This window comes from Cladophialophora yegresii (genome assembly GCF_000585515.1).
Source record: "Cladophialophora yegresii CBS 114405 chromosome Unknown aczIN-supercont1.1, whole genome shotgun sequence".
NCBI classification, from domain to species: Eukaryota; Fungi; Ascomycota; class Eurotiomycetes; order Chaetothyriales; family Herpotrichiellaceae; genus Cladophialophora; species Cladophialophora yegresii.
Window position 1 is genome coordinate 3,451,839 of NW_006913045.1, and position 21,568 is coordinate 3,473,406.

General features: G+C 54.7%; 7 protein-coding genes across 7 annotated transcripts; 2 read left to right on the forward strand and 5 right to left on the reverse strand.

Annotated features, from left to right (window-relative positions):
- Positions 1-86: 86 nt before the first annotated feature.
- On the reverse strand, positions 87-2,270 carry A1O7_01239 (uncharacterized protein; the record flags this gene model as incomplete). Its single annotated transcript, XM_007755277.1, has 3 exons — positions 87-1,022; positions 1,376-2,114; positions 2,173-2,270. The coding sequence occupies 3 exons, from the start codon at positions 2,268-2,270 to the stop codon at positions 87-89; spliced, it is 1,773 nt and encodes a 590-aa protein (XP_007753467.1).
- A 979-nt stretch (positions 2,271-3,249) lies between these two features.
- A1O7_01240 (trehalose 6-phosphate synthase) lies at positions 3,250-6,051 on the reverse strand (the record flags this gene model as incomplete). The annotated part of the gene is made up of 1 exon (XM_007755278.1): positions 3,250-6,051. The coding sequence occupies one exon, from the start codon at positions 6,049-6,051 to the stop codon at positions 3,250-3,252; it is 2,802 nt and encodes a 933-aa protein (XP_007753468.1).
- A 1,085-nt stretch (positions 6,052-7,136) lies between these two features.
- A1O7_01241 (uncharacterized protein) lies at positions 7,137-8,351 on the forward strand (the record flags this gene model as incomplete). Its single annotated transcript, XM_007755279.1, has 1 exon — positions 7,137-8,351. The coding sequence occupies one exon, from the start codon at positions 7,137-7,139 to the stop codon at positions 8,349-8,351; it is 1,215 nt and encodes a 404-aa protein (XP_007753469.1).
- A 1,014-nt stretch (positions 8,352-9,365) lies between these two features.
- Positions 9,366-10,262, reverse strand: A1O7_01242 (uncharacterized protein; the record flags this gene model as incomplete). Its single annotated transcript, XM_007755280.1, has 1 exon — positions 9,366-10,262. The coding sequence occupies one exon, from the start codon at positions 10,260-10,262 to the stop codon at positions 9,366-9,368; it is 897 nt and encodes a 298-aa protein (XP_007753470.1).
- Positions 10,263-13,429: 3,167 nt separating this feature from the next.
- A1O7_01243 (uncharacterized protein) lies at positions 13,430-15,286 on the reverse strand (the record flags this gene model as incomplete). The annotated part of the gene is made up of 2 exons (XM_007755281.1): positions 13,430-13,791; positions 13,897-15,286. 2 exons carry the CDS (start codon positions 15,284-15,286, stop codon positions 13,430-13,432), a joined length of 1,752 nt encoding a protein of 583 aa, XP_007753471.1.
- A 1,075-nt stretch (positions 15,287-16,361) lies between these two features.
- On the reverse strand, positions 16,362-19,429 carry A1O7_01244 (uncharacterized protein; the record flags this gene model as incomplete). The annotated part of the gene is made up of 2 exons (XM_007755282.1): positions 16,362-19,205; positions 19,265-19,429. The coding sequence occupies 2 exons, from the start codon at positions 19,427-19,429 to the stop codon at positions 16,362-16,364; spliced, it is 3,009 nt and encodes a 1,002-aa protein (XP_007753472.1).
- Positions 19,430-20,326: 897 nt separating this feature from the next.
- On the forward strand, positions 20,327-21,457 carry A1O7_01245 (uncharacterized protein; the record flags this gene model as incomplete). The annotated part of the gene is made up of 1 exon (XM_007755283.1): positions 20,327-21,457. One exon carries the CDS (start codon positions 20,327-20,329, stop codon positions 21,455-21,457), a length of 1,131 nt encoding a protein of 376 aa, XP_007753473.1.
- Between the last annotated feature and the right edge of the window lie 111 nt (positions 21,458-21,568).

Sequence of the window (21,568 nt, forward strand, 5' to 3'; positions counted from 1 at the left end):
CGAAAGCAACGCACCGTATTCCCGCCTTGCACAGCAAGAGGCCAGCATATTCACAATTTTAACCATCTATATATTTATTTAGGTCCTCACAGCTGAGTTCCGCCGTCATCGGCTTGACTGTCAGAATCATCCGCGTCGTCGTCATCATCATCTTCTTCGTCTTCGTCAAACTTTTCGAAGTCATCATCAGCGGTGGTAGCTTCTCCATCTTGGTCGACACTTTCGTCCCCTGCGTGGTCACTTGTAGGGATCGATTTCTCATCGACCGCTGCTGCTGCTGCCGCCTCAGCACCCGTATCCATAGTTGCCAGAGCATCGGCCTTCCGCTTCCCAGGCATCTCGCCGAGGCGGCCTTCTCGGCCTTCGACGATCTGCGTTGCCGCGTCGGCATCCACGTCTTCGACACCCTCCCTCTTGGGCGGTGCAGTGAACCACGGAATCTTGCCCCTCAGAAAGTCGTTCAGCACCATCTTCGCGACGCCGTCAACGTCTGGTTCTCCGCCTTTCAGTAATCTGCCACCCTTTCGGGCCAATATGCTGAGAAACTCCATCGCGTTGTCGTTATATTCCGCGGCTTTGAGCTCGTACGTCCGCTCGATGTGTTTTGTCTGCGTCCGTCGCAGGACGGCCTCGACGTACTGGGCCGGATGCTCTACGTTCTCCACGCGCACGACACCCCTGAGCAGGATATCTTGTTCGCTGTCGCCCTGGCTGGGCGGCACCACTCCAGGGCAATCGATCAGATAGATCCTCTTCATGAGGGTGATGTATTGCCAGACTTTTGTCTCGCCAGGTATAGGCGCCACCGTACAGACGCGTTTCTTGCGGAGGGTGTTGATGATGCTGGATTTCCCCGTGTTGGGGTACCCGATGAAGCCGACGGAGATTTGTTTCCTCGAAGCATGGAGCGTCGAGAATTGGCGGAGCAAGGTAATTAGCGACCCTTTGCCGAACGAATTGGTCATCGAAGCATGGAATGCTAAGGTCGGATATTCTTTCGACAGGAGTCGAACCCACCGGGCCTGGTTGCTGACAGTCAGTCTTTGGTGGTTTGAAAAAGTGTATGAGACATTACTAAGAGATATGCTATGGGTGATGAAGAGCAGACCTCAACTCAAACGAAACACGCGTTGCACTCTGTAACGGATGCTTCCAAGACGGATGCAAGTGTCGTGAACCGTCCCTGAAGGGGGAGGGCGAGCGCGGCTTGATGTACCAAAGCTGTAACAGGCTGCTTTCACGGAGAAAGGTGCGCACAGAAGAGCGCGAAAGTAGCCTTGACTTAGCGATGGAGCAGAAGAGTTCTGGAAGTCGCTATCGGGACTCCAGCGGAAGGAGAAAGGGTCCAAGGGGCAGACAAAGACAAGAAACTTACCGCAATGCTAGTCGGCACCAGATCGCACTTGTTGAGCACGAACACCAGGTGCTTGTGCGGCACCTCTTCACGGATGTACTTTTCGACACTCCGGCATCTGGTGCCCTCAGGGTCTCTTGCGTCCAGAACATGGATGATCACGTCGGAGGAGTCCATGACTTTGTACAGCTCGTTCCAGATGCGCTTGCTCTGGCCCTTTGAGAAGATCGGCTCGCGAGCCGTGGTGAGCTCACCGTCTTCCTGCCCTTGCATCTGTTCGGCGGTTTGGCCGCTCAGGAGCTTGTTTTCTTCCAGTCTTTCAAGATAATCGTCGTGCATCTTGACAGACTCGCCCGCCAGGTCGGCCACTGAAGCGGCACTCAACTTCACCCTCTTGCGCTGCGATTTAGGACCGAAAGTGTCCGCAAATGGGGCGGACTCGACGGCTATTTTGGCCTGGTGCTGCTTGATCCCGTTCCTGGTATTCTCCGCGTCCCGAATCAAGCTCATGGGCAATTTATTCGTCTTGAGAAGGACCTGATACGGATCTGCCGCTCTCTCGGCCACGGCCTGTCGAAACGAATCCAGAGCGTCTTGTGATATAACTCTCGTGTTGCCAAACCACTTCCGATTCGGCTCGACTCGTGCTTTGGGGAGTTCGCGGGACTGGTAGGAGGCGGCTTTTGTGATTTTCCCTTCGGCGTTTCGCTGCGCTTTACCGTCTTTGAGCATATTCAAAGTCTTCAGCTTTTTGGCATTGCTATATCTGTGAGTTAGCTTACAGACCGGTCGCCCTGCACCAGCCAAGTCAAGCGCACCGATAGAAATTCTCGCCTTTGACCTTTACGTTGGCCATGCCATCTGTTGAAACACCCTGCCGCTCACGACGGGATGCTTCTTTCTTTCGTGCTCCCATCTTGAAGCCGTTCAAGTCTAGATATGGGATTGACCCTTGCTGGTTCTCGAGCTGGGCGTCAGACCGCAGGTAGGAGAACAGTTCGAAGTCGTGAAATTCAAAGACCTAGAAATTTTGAGATGGACGGTAGAACATCGGAAGAGAGAGTCGAGCCTGCGTGCCTGCTTGGCAGCCCATGAACCTTACATAAGCTGATGAGGCTGCGAGATGCGAGGCTCTGGGTGTGGCGTGTGGCGAGAGGGTCCGATACTGCGAGGCTGTGATGCCTTGATGCCTTCGTCTCAATTCCAATCAGCAAATGAGGCAACACTTCACTTGCTATGGTGCGATTCTGTCCTTCCCGACTTGTTGCCCCTGTAATTGCCTCATCTATCTATACTGGCGGTTTGGTGGCACGAAAGACCATTCTGGCTCCGTACATTGTCGTGCCGAGGATCTCGCCCAGTCCGCCGTCTTCGAGCCCCTGCTTCGCCTAGGGGTTACTCAGATTTTGACCATCGTTGAGGCCAATGATGTTGCGCATGCCAGCGTGTACGCCAGAGCAGTAAGCTCCTGCACTCCTTGAGATTGGCAGCGAAAGGCCGCTCGACGGAAGAGCAATCTTCAGGAGCCTCGACTAGGCTGCAACATCGATGGGATCAAGGCGGTAAAAAGTAGTTAGGAGTAATATTTCCGGTCGCCAAATCAAGGCTTGTTGAAAAACAGTCGGACGAGCAGGTGCGGAACTCAAAAATACCTTCCGGTCTATCGATGCCCATGGGCGGAAACCCCTATTGCTCGTGCAGTCTAATACAGGGTATCTTGGTGGCATTGATCTCTACGCATTCCTTCATCAACTCATCAACCGTCCGTTGAATCCCCGTCCGCTTTATCAGCAATGAAATAAAAGTTCACGCCCAGCTCTCCGAACGACGCTCCCGAGGATCGTGCTACGTTCCTCGTGCGAGTTTCTCCAGTATTGACAACACGCCTAGAATTGTTAGTTGTAGATCTCACACGTATAAGCTTGCAACTTACCAGTCACACCTTGGGTCAACGTAGCCGATGCTTCGGTGCTTCTGGCACCCAAAGTCACGGTGATGACATCCCGGATTTTGCCTGCCTTTTCCAACTTGTGCGCCCAGTTGAAGACATATTCATCCTCCCTCGAATCTCCAATGACCATGAGGAAATCTGGAAACGTGGTACCGTTTTCCTGGACTTGCTTTTCCAAATTCTCGGCGACCAACTGAGCGGCTGCTCCCTTGTTGACATCGATTTCCGAAATGCAAAGCCCATCCTCGATAGGGATGGCATTGACGTTCTGCCCGCGACAAGCATCGTTGATGTGATTGGCGCATTCACCGGCTTGTTTGAAAGCTCCCGATGTATCCTCTGCATCAGCGTAGTCGAAGATGATAGAGGCGTGCCGCATTTCGATTCGACTTCCCTCCACCCTCTCCACATAGTACTGAAGAATGCTCCGCACTCCTTTCTTCCACTTCTCAACATGAGTGGTGTCAATCAGCTCCTGCCATTCATCTGCTTCCGGGTCCCTCACGAAGGCACCATTCTCGGCGATCAAACCAAGGCCGCTAACTTGACTGAAGAGTCTTTCCATTTCTTCCGGCATTCTTGAGCTCATCACATAGACCATGTTCTTCTTGTCTTCAATGAGGTCATTTAGAACGTCGATCGACCTCTTCGGAGTGGTCAATATGATGTCGGTCGGCGAGCCCCAAGATGCCAGAGTACCTTCGTAATCCAGGATAATCAGGCGTCTCTTAGCCTTGAGGTACTTCGATTTTGTGGAAGACACCGACAATCGGGGAACTGCCGTGGAGTCACGGATCCTGTGTTCCTTCCATGCATGCTCCAGGTCATTGAGGTATTGCTCGTACCATCGCACCGCGTTCTGTTCTATGACAACATCGTACATGGCCTTCCAACGCCTCTGACGCTCTTCGGGAGACATATCAAGAGCTTGCTTAATGGCGTCGGCACAGTTGCTATAATGCCATGGGTTGACCAAAATAGCGTTGTTTCCGAAAACGGTGGCAGAGCCAGTGAACTCACTAAGAATTAAGGGACCATACTTGTTCTCCGACAGCTTGCCATCCTGACATTCGACCCATTCATGGCTGGTCAAGTTCATGCCTTCGCGCAGACTAGTTATCATGAGACACTCCGCTACAGTGAGCAATGCCATGTACTGAGCAAAGTCAATGTCTTGCTTCAAGAACACAAGAGGTTGATGAGCCAGGGTCGAGTGAGTAGAGTTGACACGCGTGACGATGTCGGCCACAGTGGCACTGAGTTCGGGATCCTCAGTAGACGACGTGGCAATCTGGATGAGCACGACCTGATCTCTGTACTCAGGGTACTTATTGAGGAAGAGCTCGTAAGACAATATCTTCTGACGAACTCCGCGAATAGTGTCCAATTTGTCTCGCGCGACGATAATTCTCTTGCCGCGGTACTTTTCGGTGATGGTCTGTACCCACTCCTTGACCTCGTCCGCCTGGCGTTGATGATCGATAGCCTTTGGATCAATGCCAATCGGGCACGTGTCCACATGGACGAACCTGCCGTCCTCAAGAATGACCCCATGTTTGGTGGCTTCGACGTTGAGGAGACGGCTGCAAGTTTGTAGGAAATGATGGCCATACTCATCGTTCTGAAATCCAATCATGTTGGCACCCAGCATACCCTGAAGCAGCTCGGTCCGCACCGCAAGGCATCGGAAGATCTCGGACGAAGGGAACGCCGTATGCAAAAAGAAGCCGATTTCAGCTTCTGGGAGCTTCTGTCGCAGTAAGGCAGGCAGCAGCATCAGGTGGTAGTCGTGGATCCAGATCTTGTCTCCCTTCTTCCAATTCTTTGCGATGCGCTCGGCGAAAGCCTCATTGACCTTGACGTAAAATACCCACGAGTGGTCCTCGTACGCCTTGCTCTTTGGGTGGTCTGGGATCTGATAGTGGACCACCGGCCAGAGGATGGTCTTGCAGTAGTGCTCGTAATGGCCATTCAAATCGCTGTCGCTGGCGTAGACGGTCAGACAATCATAGTCATTCTCCAATTTCTCTGCAATATTCTCTTTCATATGATCGTCCAGGGCATCGACTGGACAACCGAGGGTCCCAACCCAAGTCTTCTCGTCGCAAATACCGGCATCTACTGCGGCATCAATTGCATTGTAAAGACCGCCATTTCCCAGGGGCGCTCTGTCAATCTCGTAGTTGTCGTTCGAAAAGCGCCGTTCCTGGCTGACAGTTCTTGTCCGCTGTCGGCGGTGATGCCTGGTGGAAGAATTGTATGCAATCTGAACGGCTTTCTCTTTAAGCTCCTTAAGCTCTTTGACACCGCCTGCTGCGTGTTTCAGGATCGAGCTGGGTGGAGGCGACTTGGCTCTTGAGGGAGGTTGATTCCAGCCAAACGTCTTCCCCCAGCCAGGTGAGTGGAGGTCGTGTCGAGAGATGGTTCGTATAGGAGCGCCGGCGCCTGGTCTGACGTTTGGAAGCCTGAGGCTGATCTTGCGGTCAATATGAGGGCGAAAGATCTTCTCATGGTCGGTGGTGCCGCCTGGAGTCGGAGGGATGGGACCCGGAGTCTGCACAGGAATCCCAGTTATGCCGGCGCCCGGTGTGAAGAGGCTGACGGGCTGCGCCTCGAGCAAGGTCGAGGCCTCAGAGACTGCCGATTGCGGTCGGCCAAGTTCCGGAGACAGTGGCCTGGAACTGGAGCCAGGAGCGTCGAAGTTGACGGTGTAGGGGAGGAAGAGGGACGCCACGAAGATGGTCATTGTCGCTTTCAATGGTGCGAGTTCGCGTCAAAGATCGACGAGGCAGAAGGAGACAGCAATGCCTTGAGAGAGGTAGTCCGCAGACTTTCTGGTGATCAACCACCTCAGTCTAATGGGAGTCGAGCTGGGGAGTCACTTTGACGTAGGAGTTGATTGGGCTGAAGTACACAGTAGTTGCACTGGATCAGGTAGCCTGGGCCGTCACTGTCAGTAAGTGAAGGATCGGCAACCGTTTACTATAGTACGGTGCTAGAAGAGACTGCGGCCTTGGAGACGGGAGGTTGTTAACAGGGAGAAAGGAGTGAATAAGAATAAGATCATGGCACGTAGTGGGTGGAACGAGCGTGGTACGGCAAGGGCGAGAAAGTCAGTCGTTTGAAGCTATGATGCGTGGGCGCTGTGGAACTTTTTTACACATGCTACAGTGATACAGGCCCACGAGGCCCTACTTGGTAGCCGCCTGCATGGTTGGGTGACGGTGGGTATGGAACTAAGTCCCGTCACTGCCAACATCCAACATCCGGCATCACGATCAGGCTTCGAGGAGCGCGGTTGGTGTCGTCGTTGCTGGCAGGAAGCCGCGTCCGGTTTTTCCCAGCCTGGGAGTGACGTGAATGCTGTGGGGCATTCTGGGCATTGCAGGGGAGCAGCTTCCTGCGTAGCGCCACGGTCGGAGCAATCCGTTAGGCTCTGGATGCCACCTGCTCGGACCTCGTAACTCGTAGCAAGGCCCGAAAGAGCCCGGAACTTCGGCCCAAGAGGAGTTTTAGCCTAGAAAACTACCTCTGGCCCGCCCGGAAGAAGGTAAGCGCGCCCTTGTTGCCTTCTTTAACTGGCTCGGTCTGTCTTCCGCAACCCAATTCGCAAACTCTCTTCCAACCACGCCGCTGAAGGTTCTAGTCAATTCCTCGGAACCGGCCACCACCAACCACATCGCCGTCGCCGTGTCCGGTGGTGCCTAGTGAGATTTTCTGGGGACCTTGCCTTGTGGTGTTGGTGAGACTTTGCCGCAGTGGCGATGCAGCTAAATACCACAGTACCCATCATTGTTACTTTTCTCCTTTCTGAGCTCAGTCTCTCCTGCCATGCCCCTCTATCTCACTGCGTCCCACTCGTCGCGGGTAAATAAGCCGGCCAAGAGACCCGCTGAGACTGGACGTCGACATTCTTCGTCACCTTTCGCGAGTCTTCCGCGCAGTAAACCGACGGGTCAGCGGACAAAGTCACTTGCTGAGGCTGTCGGCGACGACCCAGATGGACGGGAGGATGGTGAGGACAGATTGACACCAAGCGGCAGAGTCCTCTCGACCATCACTGTTGACTCCGCCAGAGATGTCCTGAGTGCCGTGCAGTATGCTCGTGCGTCTATGTTTGCGCTGCTACCGGAGCGAGCGGGCATGAACAGTGTGCGCGTTGCCGAGGTGCTCAACTTCCAGCGGAATATGCCACCTATTGTGTCGTTAGCGCATGTTCACGCTCTGATGGCCGCCTCGTCCAAGACGGAGCGAGACATTGCTGCGTTGCAAGCCACCGGTAAGATTCGAAAAATCAAAATCACGGGTCGAGGCAACGATGTCAGTGGCCTCGGCGAGGTGGTCATCAGCATGGAAGAGTTACAAGCCTTGCTTGACCGAAGCGATGTTGGACCAAGTGTTCGCGCTGATTTCTGCAACGTGCTCCGCGCTCAGCCTCGAGCCACGGGCATTCCACCCCATGCATTGCCAACGTCTCATGTGACCGCATTGACTCGGAATGGCTTTCTTGTCTCCTCGTCGCTGACCGGATCTCGGAGTGTTTCTTTGGCTGGTTCATCTCTTGTGTCCATGCCCAAAATATCCCGTGCCGCCTCAGGCTCAACAGATGCCATTGGCGGGGAGTCGGCATTCGAGAATCTAGGTGGTGTGGGTGCGGCACGGCGGTCGAGCTCGTCCATCCACCAGACGCAAGGCTTGCAAGCAAACGAGTTGGTGCTCTCCGTGCCAAATATCGGGCCATATCTGAGGCTGCTAGCTGCTGGTCGCGCACATTTACTTGAGCTACTTGGCAAATCGAAATACAGGGAGGCTCCGCTTCATCTGCTCCGCGAACGATGGGACGGGGCTGTGGATTCCGACAATCGGGTTTCTACTGCCAAGCGAATCAGGGGAGAGTTTTCCGGCGTCATGCCGGCGAAGACCAAGAAATGGAAGGACTTGTATGGTCTGAACTTCGATTGGGCTCTGGAAGAATGTCTGGGTGCAGGACTAATCGAGCTATTCGAGACTCGTAGCGTGGGTCTCGGCGTACGAGCACTGACTTGATACACAGAATGCCCTCCATCAAACAGTTATGGGGCCCAATATTGTCTTCCAACCATCCGTTTTTTACATACAGTGGCCGCGCGGCTTGCCGACAAACGGAGGTATAAAGCGGCAAACCCGCCAATCGAGGACGTACTCCAGAGCCAATATCAACGCACTGTCCTCCCCAGTTCACAGTTCGATGGGAGCTTTGAGCTCGGTGCAACAGCATCCGATTTACGGGCCGCCTTTAGAGACGCGGGCAACCTGCCCGTCTCAAAACGTTCTGATGCCGGCGACGTTTACCACAGATTACAGCATCTGAGCATACCTGCAAACAATTGCTTTCACGGTAACCCTACGCACAAGGAGTGCTGGGCTGCTTGTGTTCCACATACAGGGCAAACCGGCGTACGCGATCATCCGGAGGTGCTACAGGTGCAGGAGTGCTATTCGATTACAACCTCTTTGCGTTGAGAGGAAATAAATGGAGGCCGGTGCTTGCATTGCTCCCTCGTGGCCGTTTGCTCACGCGCTTACACGTTCGAGCTTCTCCCCAGCAGGCGATATTGCGTCCTCACCCCAGACAGTTTGGAGATTGGGAGTAAAAGGGTGCCAATGTTATGCCACGCGCAAAGCGAAGAAACCAAACACTAGGTCTATCTGGTTATCCACCAACCAACCTCCGCCTTTATTACTAGGAGAACTTGAACATTTTCCTGATATATCAGTAGGAGGCCAGCAGCGCCAATCTCTCAAGATAAGGAATAACCATGCCGTAGCCAAAGAGCCGCTGCACAAGCCCGACACATGGTCGCTCGCCTGACGAAGCGCAAGGTTTTAAGATGTAACTTATCCTTCGTAACAAGTTTTGTACAACTTCTTGCAGTCTCGACACCCGGTTTCTTCTCAGCGTCCCGGGCCCCAGCGTCCTGGCACACGTATTTGTACAATTCCTCCAGCGACGGCGCCCACTATCCAGCCAACTGAGTCAATCAAATCTCGCCGACGCTGCTGTTCCGGTTACAACCCAGCTCACAACTTCCCACCACTCAACCGCTCTGCAATCTTCTTCATGCGCTCTTGATCCTTCCTCGCCCGCTCCGTGACATCGCCAGGCAACATGGTTCCACCGCGTCCGTCGTCCGCGGACCGATCCCTGCCCCGAGCAATCATCGTCTCGACGGTATCCGGCTTGCCCTCCTTATCCCAGATCGATCTGCTCGAGTCGAACGCCTGGTCGATCGCGGCCGCGAGCTGTTCTTTCGTGGTAATGAAGTTCCGCGCATTCATGTACAGCGTGTGGAGGTTATCGAGGCGGTCCTCATGTTTTGCGGCCAGCGTGGCTTGGTGGGCAGCGAGACGCGCGTCGTAGATTTCCCGCTCCTCTTCTGGCGTCAATTGATGCAGCTTCTGCGGCCGCATGGCGCTGGGGATAGAGATGTTCGTAAGGCGTGCGTCTTCGCGTTCCGATTGAGAGAGAAGTCTCGCCCGGTCGAGCTGTTTGGCTGCACTCCGGGATGCAATGGTGTTGTCGATTGATGTCTTTCGAGCGTGCAGCTCTGTTAGACTCGAGCGGAGATGCGTCTTCCGCAGCGCGGCCATGCGCCGTTTATATTTGCCCGTCTCGGTGAGTTGTTCTTCAGATGGGACGTTCTTGGGCAGGGGATCGCGCGTGACGTTGGCGAGATATCCCTGGCTGGGCTTGTCTGGACGGCGGGCGGGGAAGAGTTCTCGTGGTAGGGGCAGGATGCCTTTTGCTCGAGGCTTGCCGTCACGAACTGGTTGGAGTGGTTGAGGGACGTCGATGTAGGCGGGAGATTCGGGTGGGATGTACAGTCGGGAGGAGGACGTGCTGAAGGGTCGGTATGGGGATGATTGAAGGAGCCGGAGGCGGCAGGACCGACATATTGAGCTTGAAAGCGAGTCCATCGAGTTTGTGGCAGGTGATTGTGACCTCCTACACCCAATCGCCCAGATGAACCAAGGCGTCGCTGTCGAGTAATGGCCACACGAACAGATATACGGAGTAGAGCAGCTCCAATGTCAAAAGTTCGATGTCGACGGAAAGGGAATAGTCTCCCGTTCGAGAAAGGCAACTATGCCGCGGTGTCGCACGCCCCTTGAGCTACAGTACCACTCGAGGACGCTACTTGGCCCAGTTCGAAATTCCCACGTCAACCAGCGCCACACTTCTTCCAACTTATTTTCCATCTGTGTTCACGGTGTGTACAGATAAACATCTTGAAACAGGGTATCATGTTGCTTCCGCCCAAGCCTTGCGTCGAGCTCGGCCAGCCTCGCTAGGCAGCCTCCGCGTCGATTTCTATGGCTGTGTCGTACTCAACCCGTCCTGCGTCACTGGCTCTCCCCTGCCTCGATATTTCAATATCTTGATATCAGGATAGGACATACTCCTGTCGATACTTCCGGGCAAGCTTTGCAAGACGGAAGAGGTAGGTATTTAAGCATCACGTGGAGGATCTCTGATGCTGTCTCACGTCACAGCTAAGATAGCCTTGTCCTACCGCACAATCATGGCAATGTCGTTCTTGTCTCGTCAGTGCTCCTGGTGGCCCTCTGCTGCACTTGCCCACAGCGCCCCCAAAGCTACTTTGCGAGTGCGGAATACGGCAAAAAACAATCTCGTCCTCGACCACGATCCATTCGCTGAATAGCCGCAGTTCATGCATCGACATTGTCCATTACAGGAAATCATACATACTTTGTGGCGGAGGTCGGCGACCCGCTCCCCTGAACAGTGCCGGATTGACGGTTCAAGTATGATGCACGGGATGCCACAGCGCCGCTGAGTCTCCGAATAGCTCTTGCCTTTGGATTGCGGCTTTGGATGCCACGTATTGGCACGGATTGACAAGGAGTATGTTGGCTAGTCAAATTTAGTGGAGCCGTACAGTTTGTCAATACTAAGATTAGTGTACATGCAGTAACAGACCTGTTCGAGCGAAAGTGTGCGAGGCGGACGGCGTGCTACATGAGAAGTGGGAGTGTGATGCTTGCATCGGCGTGTGGTGACGGGATAGGCCCATTCCGGTGACCATCAGTAGGTTGCATATGAACGGATTCATGTTTGCGTCTGTCTATCTGTCATGTCAGGTTTGGAGGTCTCTCCGCCTCGCAGCATGAACCACGTAATGTGGAAATAAGGAAGATGTGAAGGGTGTCGGTAGAAAAACGAAGAGGGGATCCGGGAGGGAGTCATCTCCCTGGTGCCAAATCTTCACACTTCCTGCCCAGCCCTCGGTCACCTGCTGCGAGATGCAGGAGACCAAAAGTCTTCGACATGTGCTTCACCGCGCTGCTTATGTGCTTCAGGCACGTTTCTTCGAGTCAGCCCCCACTTTCAGGCGGTGGACGTCCTGCGGCCTCAATGCCGCAACCACCCAATGAGGCCTAAGTATATGTACCTCGCTGCCCGTTATTAAGCGATGATCTACGGCTGATCATCAGCCCTATGAGCTCCGCCAACACGAGGCACGCATTACTGTGTACTACCGCTGCACGCTGTCTCCCTCTTCTCTTCATGTGTTGGCTGCGCCCTGTCAGCTCTACGCCAATTTGGCCTTGTCCCTGCATTGTAACTCAACCATGCGTGTCTATCAGGGTCCCTTTTCCCGTCGGCTACGTCCTACGTACTCATCCTCTGAACTCTTAGCTTGATTCGTCGGTCCAGGTGGGCGAGCTTCTCGCATGTGGTCAGCTTTGGCATCCCGCAACTGGCCTCTATATCGAGGCGCTGTCAAGCTGAGATTTGAGATGCTGGCATGGGGCCGCGGACCGAGTCCCACCCAACGCTGGCTACATGTCATGGGACGCACGTATGTATAAAGGTGAGAAAGACATCTCAAAACATTGCTTGATCTCTCCTCCAGCATTCCAGCCAGCCTTTCGCACAGTCCAGACCCTGCACACAGTAGAGCAAGCAGATCTCGGCAGACGCCGCCAGAAGCAGTCACGCCGCCGTCCGGGGACGCCGTGCCACAAAAGTATATACCACAGTATATCTCGATAACATTCAGGACCATGGCATCAGCATTCTTCGCTCGCAGATCCATCACCTCCCTCGACTCGACGACTCCCACAACTCCAAGCTACAGCAAATCGTCGTCATCCTGGAAGACCTCTCTACTATCATCATCATCATCATCACAACACGCCACATCCACCTCATCAACCCCTTTATCAGGCAGTTCCGCCAAAAGACACATCGCGAGCCCGAGCGGTGGACGAACATCCGAGACAGATTCGCTGTCGAGTTCCATGAGCAACAGTTACGGATCATTCATGCGGTCCCCGTATGCAAGGGGACTATGACGGGCGCTGGTAATCTCCAAACCTTCCTCGAAGGAAAGAACACGATGTGATGGGACCCGATCGAGCAGTTAGCAAGCTGGGCACGACCTCACGGATTACTCTCCCTCCGGCTCTCTTCTCTATAGGAATAGAGACATCTTCCTTGTGGGTAACAGTACCGAGAGGGAATGATCTTGCACGAAGACAGTAATTACCGCAGCTTTGTCCCTAGTATCTCTGGCCTGTCCCAACATTGTGCTGGAACGTCGCCTCTTCGCGGTTGTGGCGGCTTCTTTGGATTCATCCACTGTAATGCTCAATTTGCTCATTTCAAAATTTCAAAATTTCGATTCCAGGAAATCCTCGACAGAGCCTCTCTACCTTTCCCATATTCCAACTCTTTTCTTTGGTTCATCTCGCTCACGCCATCGAGAGGCTGGCTACTTGGTCTCCACTACTTTCTCTCTTCTTCTCTTCCACCTTCAACAAGCGGTTCGCGGCCTCACACAGCGCGATGGACTAGCTCCCTTCTAGCAGATCGGACAGATGACGCTACAATCAACTTCGCTACTGTACCGCAGATAGCCAAGGTAGGTAGTCACTCTGCCAGAGATTATGTAGTCGTATCCAAATCACATGCAATCAAATGTCATGCCGCACCAAGAGACCACGACCCATCTACTCATAAACATCCCTTTCAAAGAATCCTCACCCGCTACCACAACTCGATTCCACGAACCCCCAAACGACCCGCCGGTAACCCCCTTTCATAACGGCGCCACTCCCTACAACTTCGCCTTCACCGTTCCCTGACTGGCCTCTTGCTCTTCCTCCTTTCGAAACTCCGTCTTCGCCCGCTCCTTGAGCACACGCCTCAAAATCTTGCCGCTCACGCTCTTCGGCACGGCGTCGACGAACTTGACCCCGCCGCGCAACTTCTTGTGGTTCGCGACCTTTGCGTTCATCCAGCCGATGATCTCCGCGGCGTCGGTCGGTTTCACAGCCGACAGACCGCCCTTGCGCACGATGTACGCGCGGGGGGCTTCGGTGCCGAGGGCTTCGCTTTCGACGCCTACGACGGCGACGTCGTCGATCAGGGGGTGCGAGGCTAGGTAGCCTTCTAGTTCGGCTGGAGGGACTTGAAAGCCTAGAGAGAAGAGGAAATGGTTTAGTAAAGGTGAGGGTCGAGAATGTGCGTGGCCTTGACAACACTTCCACGAAGGTGTGCGAGAAAGAGACGTTCGCAACTCACCTTTGTATTTGATCAACTCCTTGACCCGGTCCGTGATGGTCAAGTTGCCGCGCTCGTCCAGAAACCCGACGTCGCCGGTCCGGAACCAGCCGTCTTCGAGGCATTCGGCCGTGGCGCTGGGGTTGTTGTGGTATCCGCCAAACACGTTCGGGCCTCGGACGTACAGCTCGCCGATCTCGCCCCGGGCCAGTTCCTTGCCACCGTCACTTTCTTCGCCTGACCCCGGAACGGCACAGAATTTGGCTTCCAGATTCGGCACCATCACGCCGGTGGTGCCAATGGCGGAGCGCCACTCCTCCCACTTCTGCATGAAGATGGTGGGCGCCGTCTCGGACAAGCCGTAGCCCTGCTTGACCTTGACGCCCTTGCGCGCGTACAGGCCCTCGACGAGTTCGCGGGTCAGGGGCGCGGCGCCCGAGTTGGTCATCCGCAAGGATGAGAGGTCGTATTTCTCGACCACGGGATGTTTGCACAACAGCAGCACGATCGGCGGCACGATGTAGCTGAATGTGATTTTGTGGTCCTGCACGATGGAGCACCACCGCTCGAGGTCGAAGCGCGCCATCACCATCGTGTGCACGCCCGAGTAGATCGGGGAGAGGACGAGGCAGTTCAACCCGTAGATGTGGAAGAAGGGCAGACACGCGAGGATCTTGTCCCCCTGGCCGTGTGCCGGTAGAGGTATGTCGCTGTTGGGTGGCGTGCTGGTGCCGTTCCACGTCAGCCAGCCCTCGGCGCTGTGAATCTGCTCAATGTTGCTCGTCATGTTGAAGTGCGTGAGGCGCACGCCCTTGGGCCGCCCCGTCGTGCCGGACGAGTAGACCAAAAACGCGAGGTCCGTTTTAGGGTGGAACTTGGGGAGGCGGAACCGCTGCAGCCCGTCCTGGTTGCGGATCGAGGTCCAGTGTTTGATTCGTGTGGTACCGTCCTCTTGCTTCGCGCCGAGTAGGAAGATATGCGATTCCGGTATGCCTGCTTCGCGCGCTGCTTTACACGCCGTATCCAGGACGGACACATGCGTGCATAGGGCCTTCGCGCCCGAGTCTTTCAGCTGGTACACCAGTTCCGGGACCGTGTAGCCTGGGTTGGCGGGCGAGACGACTGCCCCGGCCCATAGCGTGCCGAGGACGACGGGTGGGACATCGATGTCGTTGGGGACAAATAATCCTAGGACATCGCCTTTGCGAAACTCGTACACCGTTTTGAGGCCCTTGGCAAAGTCGACGGACAGTTGCCGCAATTGCGCGAATGTGTATTGCCGGCTGAGCGTCTCGGCAGATTGGAAGATGACATGGTCGTCCGGGAATTCTCTGTCCTTCCTGTTGAAGAGGAAGGACCAGATATCTGTGACGGAGAGTTCGACGTCCGGGAAATCCGACTTGATGGGCATGGTTGCAGGAGCCTTCGAGGTGCCTTCTACGTGAACTGGAAAGTCGTTTGAGAGCTTCGTATAGTATTTGATGAAGAAGCGCTCTCCGCCGTAGCGGTGCCTGGCTGATCTGGCGGTGTGTGTAGACCGAGTTCCAGCTGGGGAGACTCGATGCTGAGAGCAGAGACACGATACGGCCGAGATGACGTTCGGGCGGTACGGGATCGGATATTGTCAAGTTGGACGATATTTGCATACAGTTTGCTGACAGACTAAACAAGACAGCAAGCAGCTCAACCGAATTGATTGTCGTGGTCAGTCTTTCCAAAGCCAAAGCCGGGCCGAGCCGAGTCGAACTGATGAAGCTGAGTTAAGCTGTCTAGCACTCTCAGCGAAGGCCTTCGCTGAGTCGCCTTGTAAGAGTACGGAGTATGTACTTTGGTATCGTCATGGCCGTTGGTCGCCTCTCCGTCGCAATGCGACCATGGCCGATAGTGGTCCGTGCCTGATCGCAATGTGGCTCGCGTGGCCAATTGCGCGGAAAAGATGCCGAGGTCCTGGAAGGACGACCAATGATGCGCGTTCGGCAATTGCATGGCTATTACTGTGTACTGAACGCATTGCAGGCGCCGGATGTAGACCCGGCCAGGGCGACAATCGGGGTGCTGGATGTGCGGGACTGGCTGACTGCGTACTGTATTGATCACGGCTCCCGTCTGCGGCATTTTTCTCGACTGACTAGGACCGAGTTCATATGTGTGCTGAATGAACTATGCTGCATCGGATCGTGCGCCTCATTCGAGACAATAGGAGCGTTGTACTCGTGCCATCCATCAGGTAGTGAAGTTTTGAAATCTTTAGGTGAAGGATAGTAAGGGCAATGTGATAGTTGGGTAAGAGTCGCGTGCTTGTGACCACTAGTAACTCAAGGCGTGGTGCGAACAATGCAGAGCTGTCTCAGAGTCTTCCTTTCTTAGCAAAGATATATACCATCACTATGTACTCCGTACTCATGGCAGACAGCTTCCAGTCCGATGCCCCGCAATAGCCTGAACTCCAGCCCATCCATGCCGTCCATGCCTCGGGTATACAAACGTCAAATTCCAGCGATCAGCGTGTCGCCCCCATATCCAAGCAATTCGACAATAATATTGCCAATGGTAGACACCGACCACAATAGGATCAAGCCAAACCCTATCTTGCGGTCCATCTTCCACCCGTTCAACGGCACAACAATCAACAGCCCGATCAACGTGACGAGCAGGGTCACTCCCGATATCATCAGGGTCGTGCTCACTTCGATCTCGTACGGTTTGTACTTGATCGGCTTGTGGGGATGTTTTGCGTGCTTCTGGGTGGCCTTGTTGACAGTCATATACAGCCCGCCGATGCCAATCCCGAGCAGGATGTTCAGCATCGGACCGCCAAAGCATGCTGACAATGCCATGACTGGGTAACCGAGTTTTGCGACAGTAATGTCCGCAACCAAATCACCGCAAGAGTTGCCCACGGCGAAAATGGTCAATCCTAGGATGGCATCCGACATGCCCAAGATGACCCCAAAGGCCTTGAGCACTCCGACCACTTCATTGGCAATTGTAGAGATCCAGCCTATGGCCACGGCAAATCCCAAAAAGCACAACAAAGGCCGGTACTTGGGCTCTCGATCAGGACTTGTCAAGGACAAGAGTATGAGGAGCAACACCAGCGAGAACACCAGTGAGCCCAGAACCATCTTCACATACAGTGTGCCGTTGAGGTCGTCATCCATGTTCGCCCAGCCGATGGTCACCACAAAGAAAGGTGCAGTGAATGCTTGCAGGAACACCAACCAGCGGTTCCAATCTTTTGGCCCACTGACTTCATCAACGCCATGAATGGGGCTCTTGACATAGTCTGACATCTGTCTCGATATTCCCGTGCCATGTGGGTGAGGCGGACCATCAGAAGAGCCGAGCTTGGGAAGCGATCCCGGAGTGGCAGCGACGTGGCTGTCTGATCTGCTACGAGGCGCGCTCCCGGGTGACAGAAGCGCTGGATCGGGATCCGGCACTTTATCTTCCTTTGGTTCGACAACAGGAAGTGTGATAGTGAGCAGAAACACGCTGGGAGCAGTAACCAAGCCCAGCATTCTGTCAATGTGTGACTTCTCACGCCAGCCATAAAGAGTCGGGAATAGTGTCGAATAAATGACCTGAGGGGCTGGAAGATATTGGTAGGGCCACCACGCGAACCTCCGCAGAGGCTCGTCCTCTTCATCCGGGAGAAGCCCAAGATGCGCAGTAGACTCTGGTGACATACTAGGCGCGGGAAGGCTGATGCTAGGCGGCCGAGAGCCAACGGGGGTGAGAAGCATCGGAGAATCCACGTAAGGGGGAAAATCTTCGAGTCTCAGCGCTCCCTTCGAGTGGTCGGGATGCGGTGTGTGCAGAATCGGAACTTGCAGGGTCGAGCCACCCCGAGGTGATGACTTGCCGCTTCGAGAGTCAGACCTATGCTCATCGTTGTAGTCTGGGCGGCGGAAGGTCGTCGCTGGTGGTGCCAGGAGATTGGCAGATCTGGAGTTGACGGCATTGGAATGCAGCGACCCGGTCTCCGGCTGCGAGCCTGAGGGAGAACGAATGCGCTTTGGAGACGGTGGCCTCTGATTTGATGGGTCATTGAGCGTTTTCAAAATATTGGCACTCGGCCGGGTGTGTGTGGCGGTCGGGTGTGGTGACGACTCTTCGCTGGCGAGGGCGTTCTCGGAGCTTCGCCCTGAAAATCTGTCGCTCAGAAAATCCGTATCGAGGCGTAGGTGAGCGGCATCGTTGGCCGATACTGCTCGTGCGCGGCGGGGACTTTCGCCTTCAACATCCAAATACTGAGAACTGATGAGCTCTGGCTGGGAGGCACCAGGAGGCGCAGTGGCCGGAATGGGAGTTTGGGTGGACGATGCGTCGTCGGAGTATCTCCGAAGACCAATAGGCTGCGCATTCGTCGCTTTTCTTTCCAAAGAGGTCATAAGGGATCTGAACTCCAACGCTCCTATCAAACTGGGTCGAATCGGGGTCATTGTATTCCTTCGTTCGCCTCGAGTCGGCCGACTGACTCTCATTTTACTCTGTAGCTCAGCCAAGTATCGATCTCGCGCTTCATCGTCCTCGTCGTAGTCATGAATCTTCCATGCGGGCGTCCCCGGGGTTCGTATGGTCGGGAGAGTATCGTTTGACTGGCCACGAAGGAGGCCTGTCCGCTCGCTGGCAGGGCGCGATTCATCGTCCTCGTCAATGGGAGGGGCCTCTAATTCCTGCGTGTCTGGAATATGGTGATGCAGCCTAGCTGCAGTCTCCGCAAGCCTTCTCTTCCGCCGCCGGGTCAGCCACCAATGCCAAACCACCACAAAGATGACGTAGAAAATGTAGTAGACGACCATGGTGATACACTCCCAGAGCCGCAAACTGCCGTCCGCCAGGAATACCAGGCTAAAGCTTGCGGCCACGGCGAAAAATCCAACATCCCGGATGAAGCTCCTCCTGGCGACCTGGAAGGGTGCGACCAACGCCATACTCCCCGCAACGACGGCGGAGATGAAGCTGGCAGCGCCCACCAATTCCCCCACCGCCAGACTACCACTGTTGCTGCGCATGGCTGCAAATGTGGAAAAGACATCGGGACTCCCATTGCCAAAAGCCAAGAATGTGACGCCTGTTAAGCTCTCGCTCATGCCCAGAATGTTCGCAATCGTGCTCAGATTGATGCAGAGAAAGTCGGAGGCGGCGATGCCGATGGTGCTGAAGAGGAGACTGACCCATACTACCAGGATGAGGAAGGCGAGGGGTTGAGCGTTGGACAGGCTGCAGTAGTAGAGACGGAGGTAGGAGATCAGGCCAGCTTCTTCGTCGGGGCAGTTCTGTGTGATAAAGGCGCACTTGTCCTCTGCATGATGGACGAGCCGACACTAATCGCAAGCGTTAGCTTTGCGCATATCTACATGTCCTGGACGGATCATCGTGGTACCTCGAGGTCGCGTGCTTCGAGGCTTCGCACAGCCAGCCTCTGCGCAGAAGGACCGTGACTGAAGTCTCGAACGAAGCTATAAAAAGCGAGGAGGGTGATGATGAAGGCTGTCAGATAGAAGGCGCGGCCTTGCTGGCGCGCTGGGCGCATTGCTTGTCGGGTCATGGCGGCCTTTGCGAGGATATCTCATACTGAGTGCCGGTGGGAGTATGAATAGCAGGTCATCTGTACAATGGTGACAGAGTCCAACGCATATGGAAAGGGTGAGGTTGAACAACGGCCATGAGCAATGGCGGTGTTCGAGATGCAAACAGGACACAATCACCCTCGGGCTAAGAGATAGATTATCGAATGGAAGAATGGAGTATCTCACTCCACTATGCGACAATGCAAGAAACAAGAGATGCCACGCATGCTAAACTTGGTAAAGCACCACTGAGAGCACGCCCTCACGGAAGGGTCTGGGGGTATTTCGCCCCGTGTCTCGTCATTGTGCATCACTCATGGCGATTGTGTTGGGTGGCTTGCGACAAGCTAAACGCACAGCCACAGGTCCACGGCGTGGCGAAGATTTAACCGTTGACTGGCAGCCTGTTCCAGTGTCCACTGATGGTCGAATGTGCAACGGGGGGTTCTTGTTTCTTGCTTTGACTGCCTCAGGACTTTTATGCCCTGTTGATCAGTTCGGGCTGAATTGAAAATCCAACTCCTACACAACAATGCTCCTGTCCACTCGTGTTACGACTTTTACACCCGGGCTTTATCTCATCCCCATCATCGAACACGACTTCGACCATTGTAGAGCAAGCAAGCAAATCAAGTGAGTTCAATTAAAGGGACGTGCAGCGATCCAGCCCACCGGGCGCCTCATGCCGAGGCTCATTGTCGTTTTGGGGTGGAAGCCGTTTTTTGGATACTCCCGAACTCCTGGCAACCGCGAAGCTGCTGCGAACGTGTATGGTGACATTTGCTTGAGATCTGAATAAGCCTCTCTACAGAACATGTTCCTGTGAGCGTTCTTGTATCTTGTCCTCGTCCTTCCCGGTTGCGCGCCACGCCACCATGGTCTTGCCCACTTTCGCAGACGTCCTGCCCATCAAGCAACTTTCCTCGCATCAATATGCTCTCACTCTTGAAAATGAGTGGTGTATTGGCACAGGTAAACCCTCAACGATTACTCTAGCCGGCTTGGGCCAAGAACTTACGCACAACCTGCCAACAGTCCCCAATGGAGGCTACGTTACGTCGGCGTTCCTCGTCGTCGCGCGCAAGCACATGTACCTAACCCACCGCGCCCGCTCCTCTCCACACCCGATAAACCTCCATCTCGAGTTCTTACGGCGCACGTCTGTCGGCCCTGCGACTTTCACAGTCAAGGACGTGAAACTGGGCTCCCGCATATCGAACCTACATATCACTCTATCCCAGAAACAAGACGCCAGCAACGATGAAGGACCCGACCAGGATGAAGCGCAGGGGTATATCACGATGAGCAATATAGCCACGGAAGAAGGGTTGAGCCTCGACACGCAATACAACCTGTACCCTCCCGCCTTGCCGGTGAATCTTTCCCTGCTGGCCTCCCAGGGCCATGACGAGAATTACACTCACCGGGCGTCTGATCCGTTCCCCTCCTTCCGACGCGCCGCGCAAAACATCCAGATCTTCCTCGTCCGTCCTGAGAGAAAGCCGGCGGCCGACAGTTCGACGGGCCGACCTCGCGCGATGGTCGAGCAATGGGTCCGCTTCACGCCGAAGACACCACGCTTCGACGGCGCCGTGGGCCGGTGGACCAACGATGCGCTAGGGTTCCTGGTGGATATGTTCCCTCAGGTCGTGGAAAGCTATGTGAACCCCTTCGTGGAAGAGGCAGCAATAGGCCAGCACAGTCAGTCGGACTTGAAACAATTCCTCGCCTCGAACGAGCCGAGAGCAAAGTACTGGTACCCGACTCTGGCGTTAAATCTGGACGTGAAGAAGCTCCTACCCGGCGAAGGGGTGGAGTGGCTGTTCGTCCGTGTAAAAGCGAAAGTCATCAAGAACGGACGCTTCGACTTGGATATCGAGGTGTGGGACGAACAGGGAGAACTAGTCGCTAGCTCGGTCCACGCGAGTCTGGTCATGGATGCGAGTAGAAATATTTCAAGGAAGAACGGGAGTGGGAGCGGCAAGAAGAAGGATTCGAAGTTATAGCTTCTACATCTAGACATTTTGTATAGTGACTCGAAGTTCTTACAAGGACTGAATTAGATGACTGTGGGCCCGCCTAGCATTTATACATAACGTTCAGTACACAGTACTCCG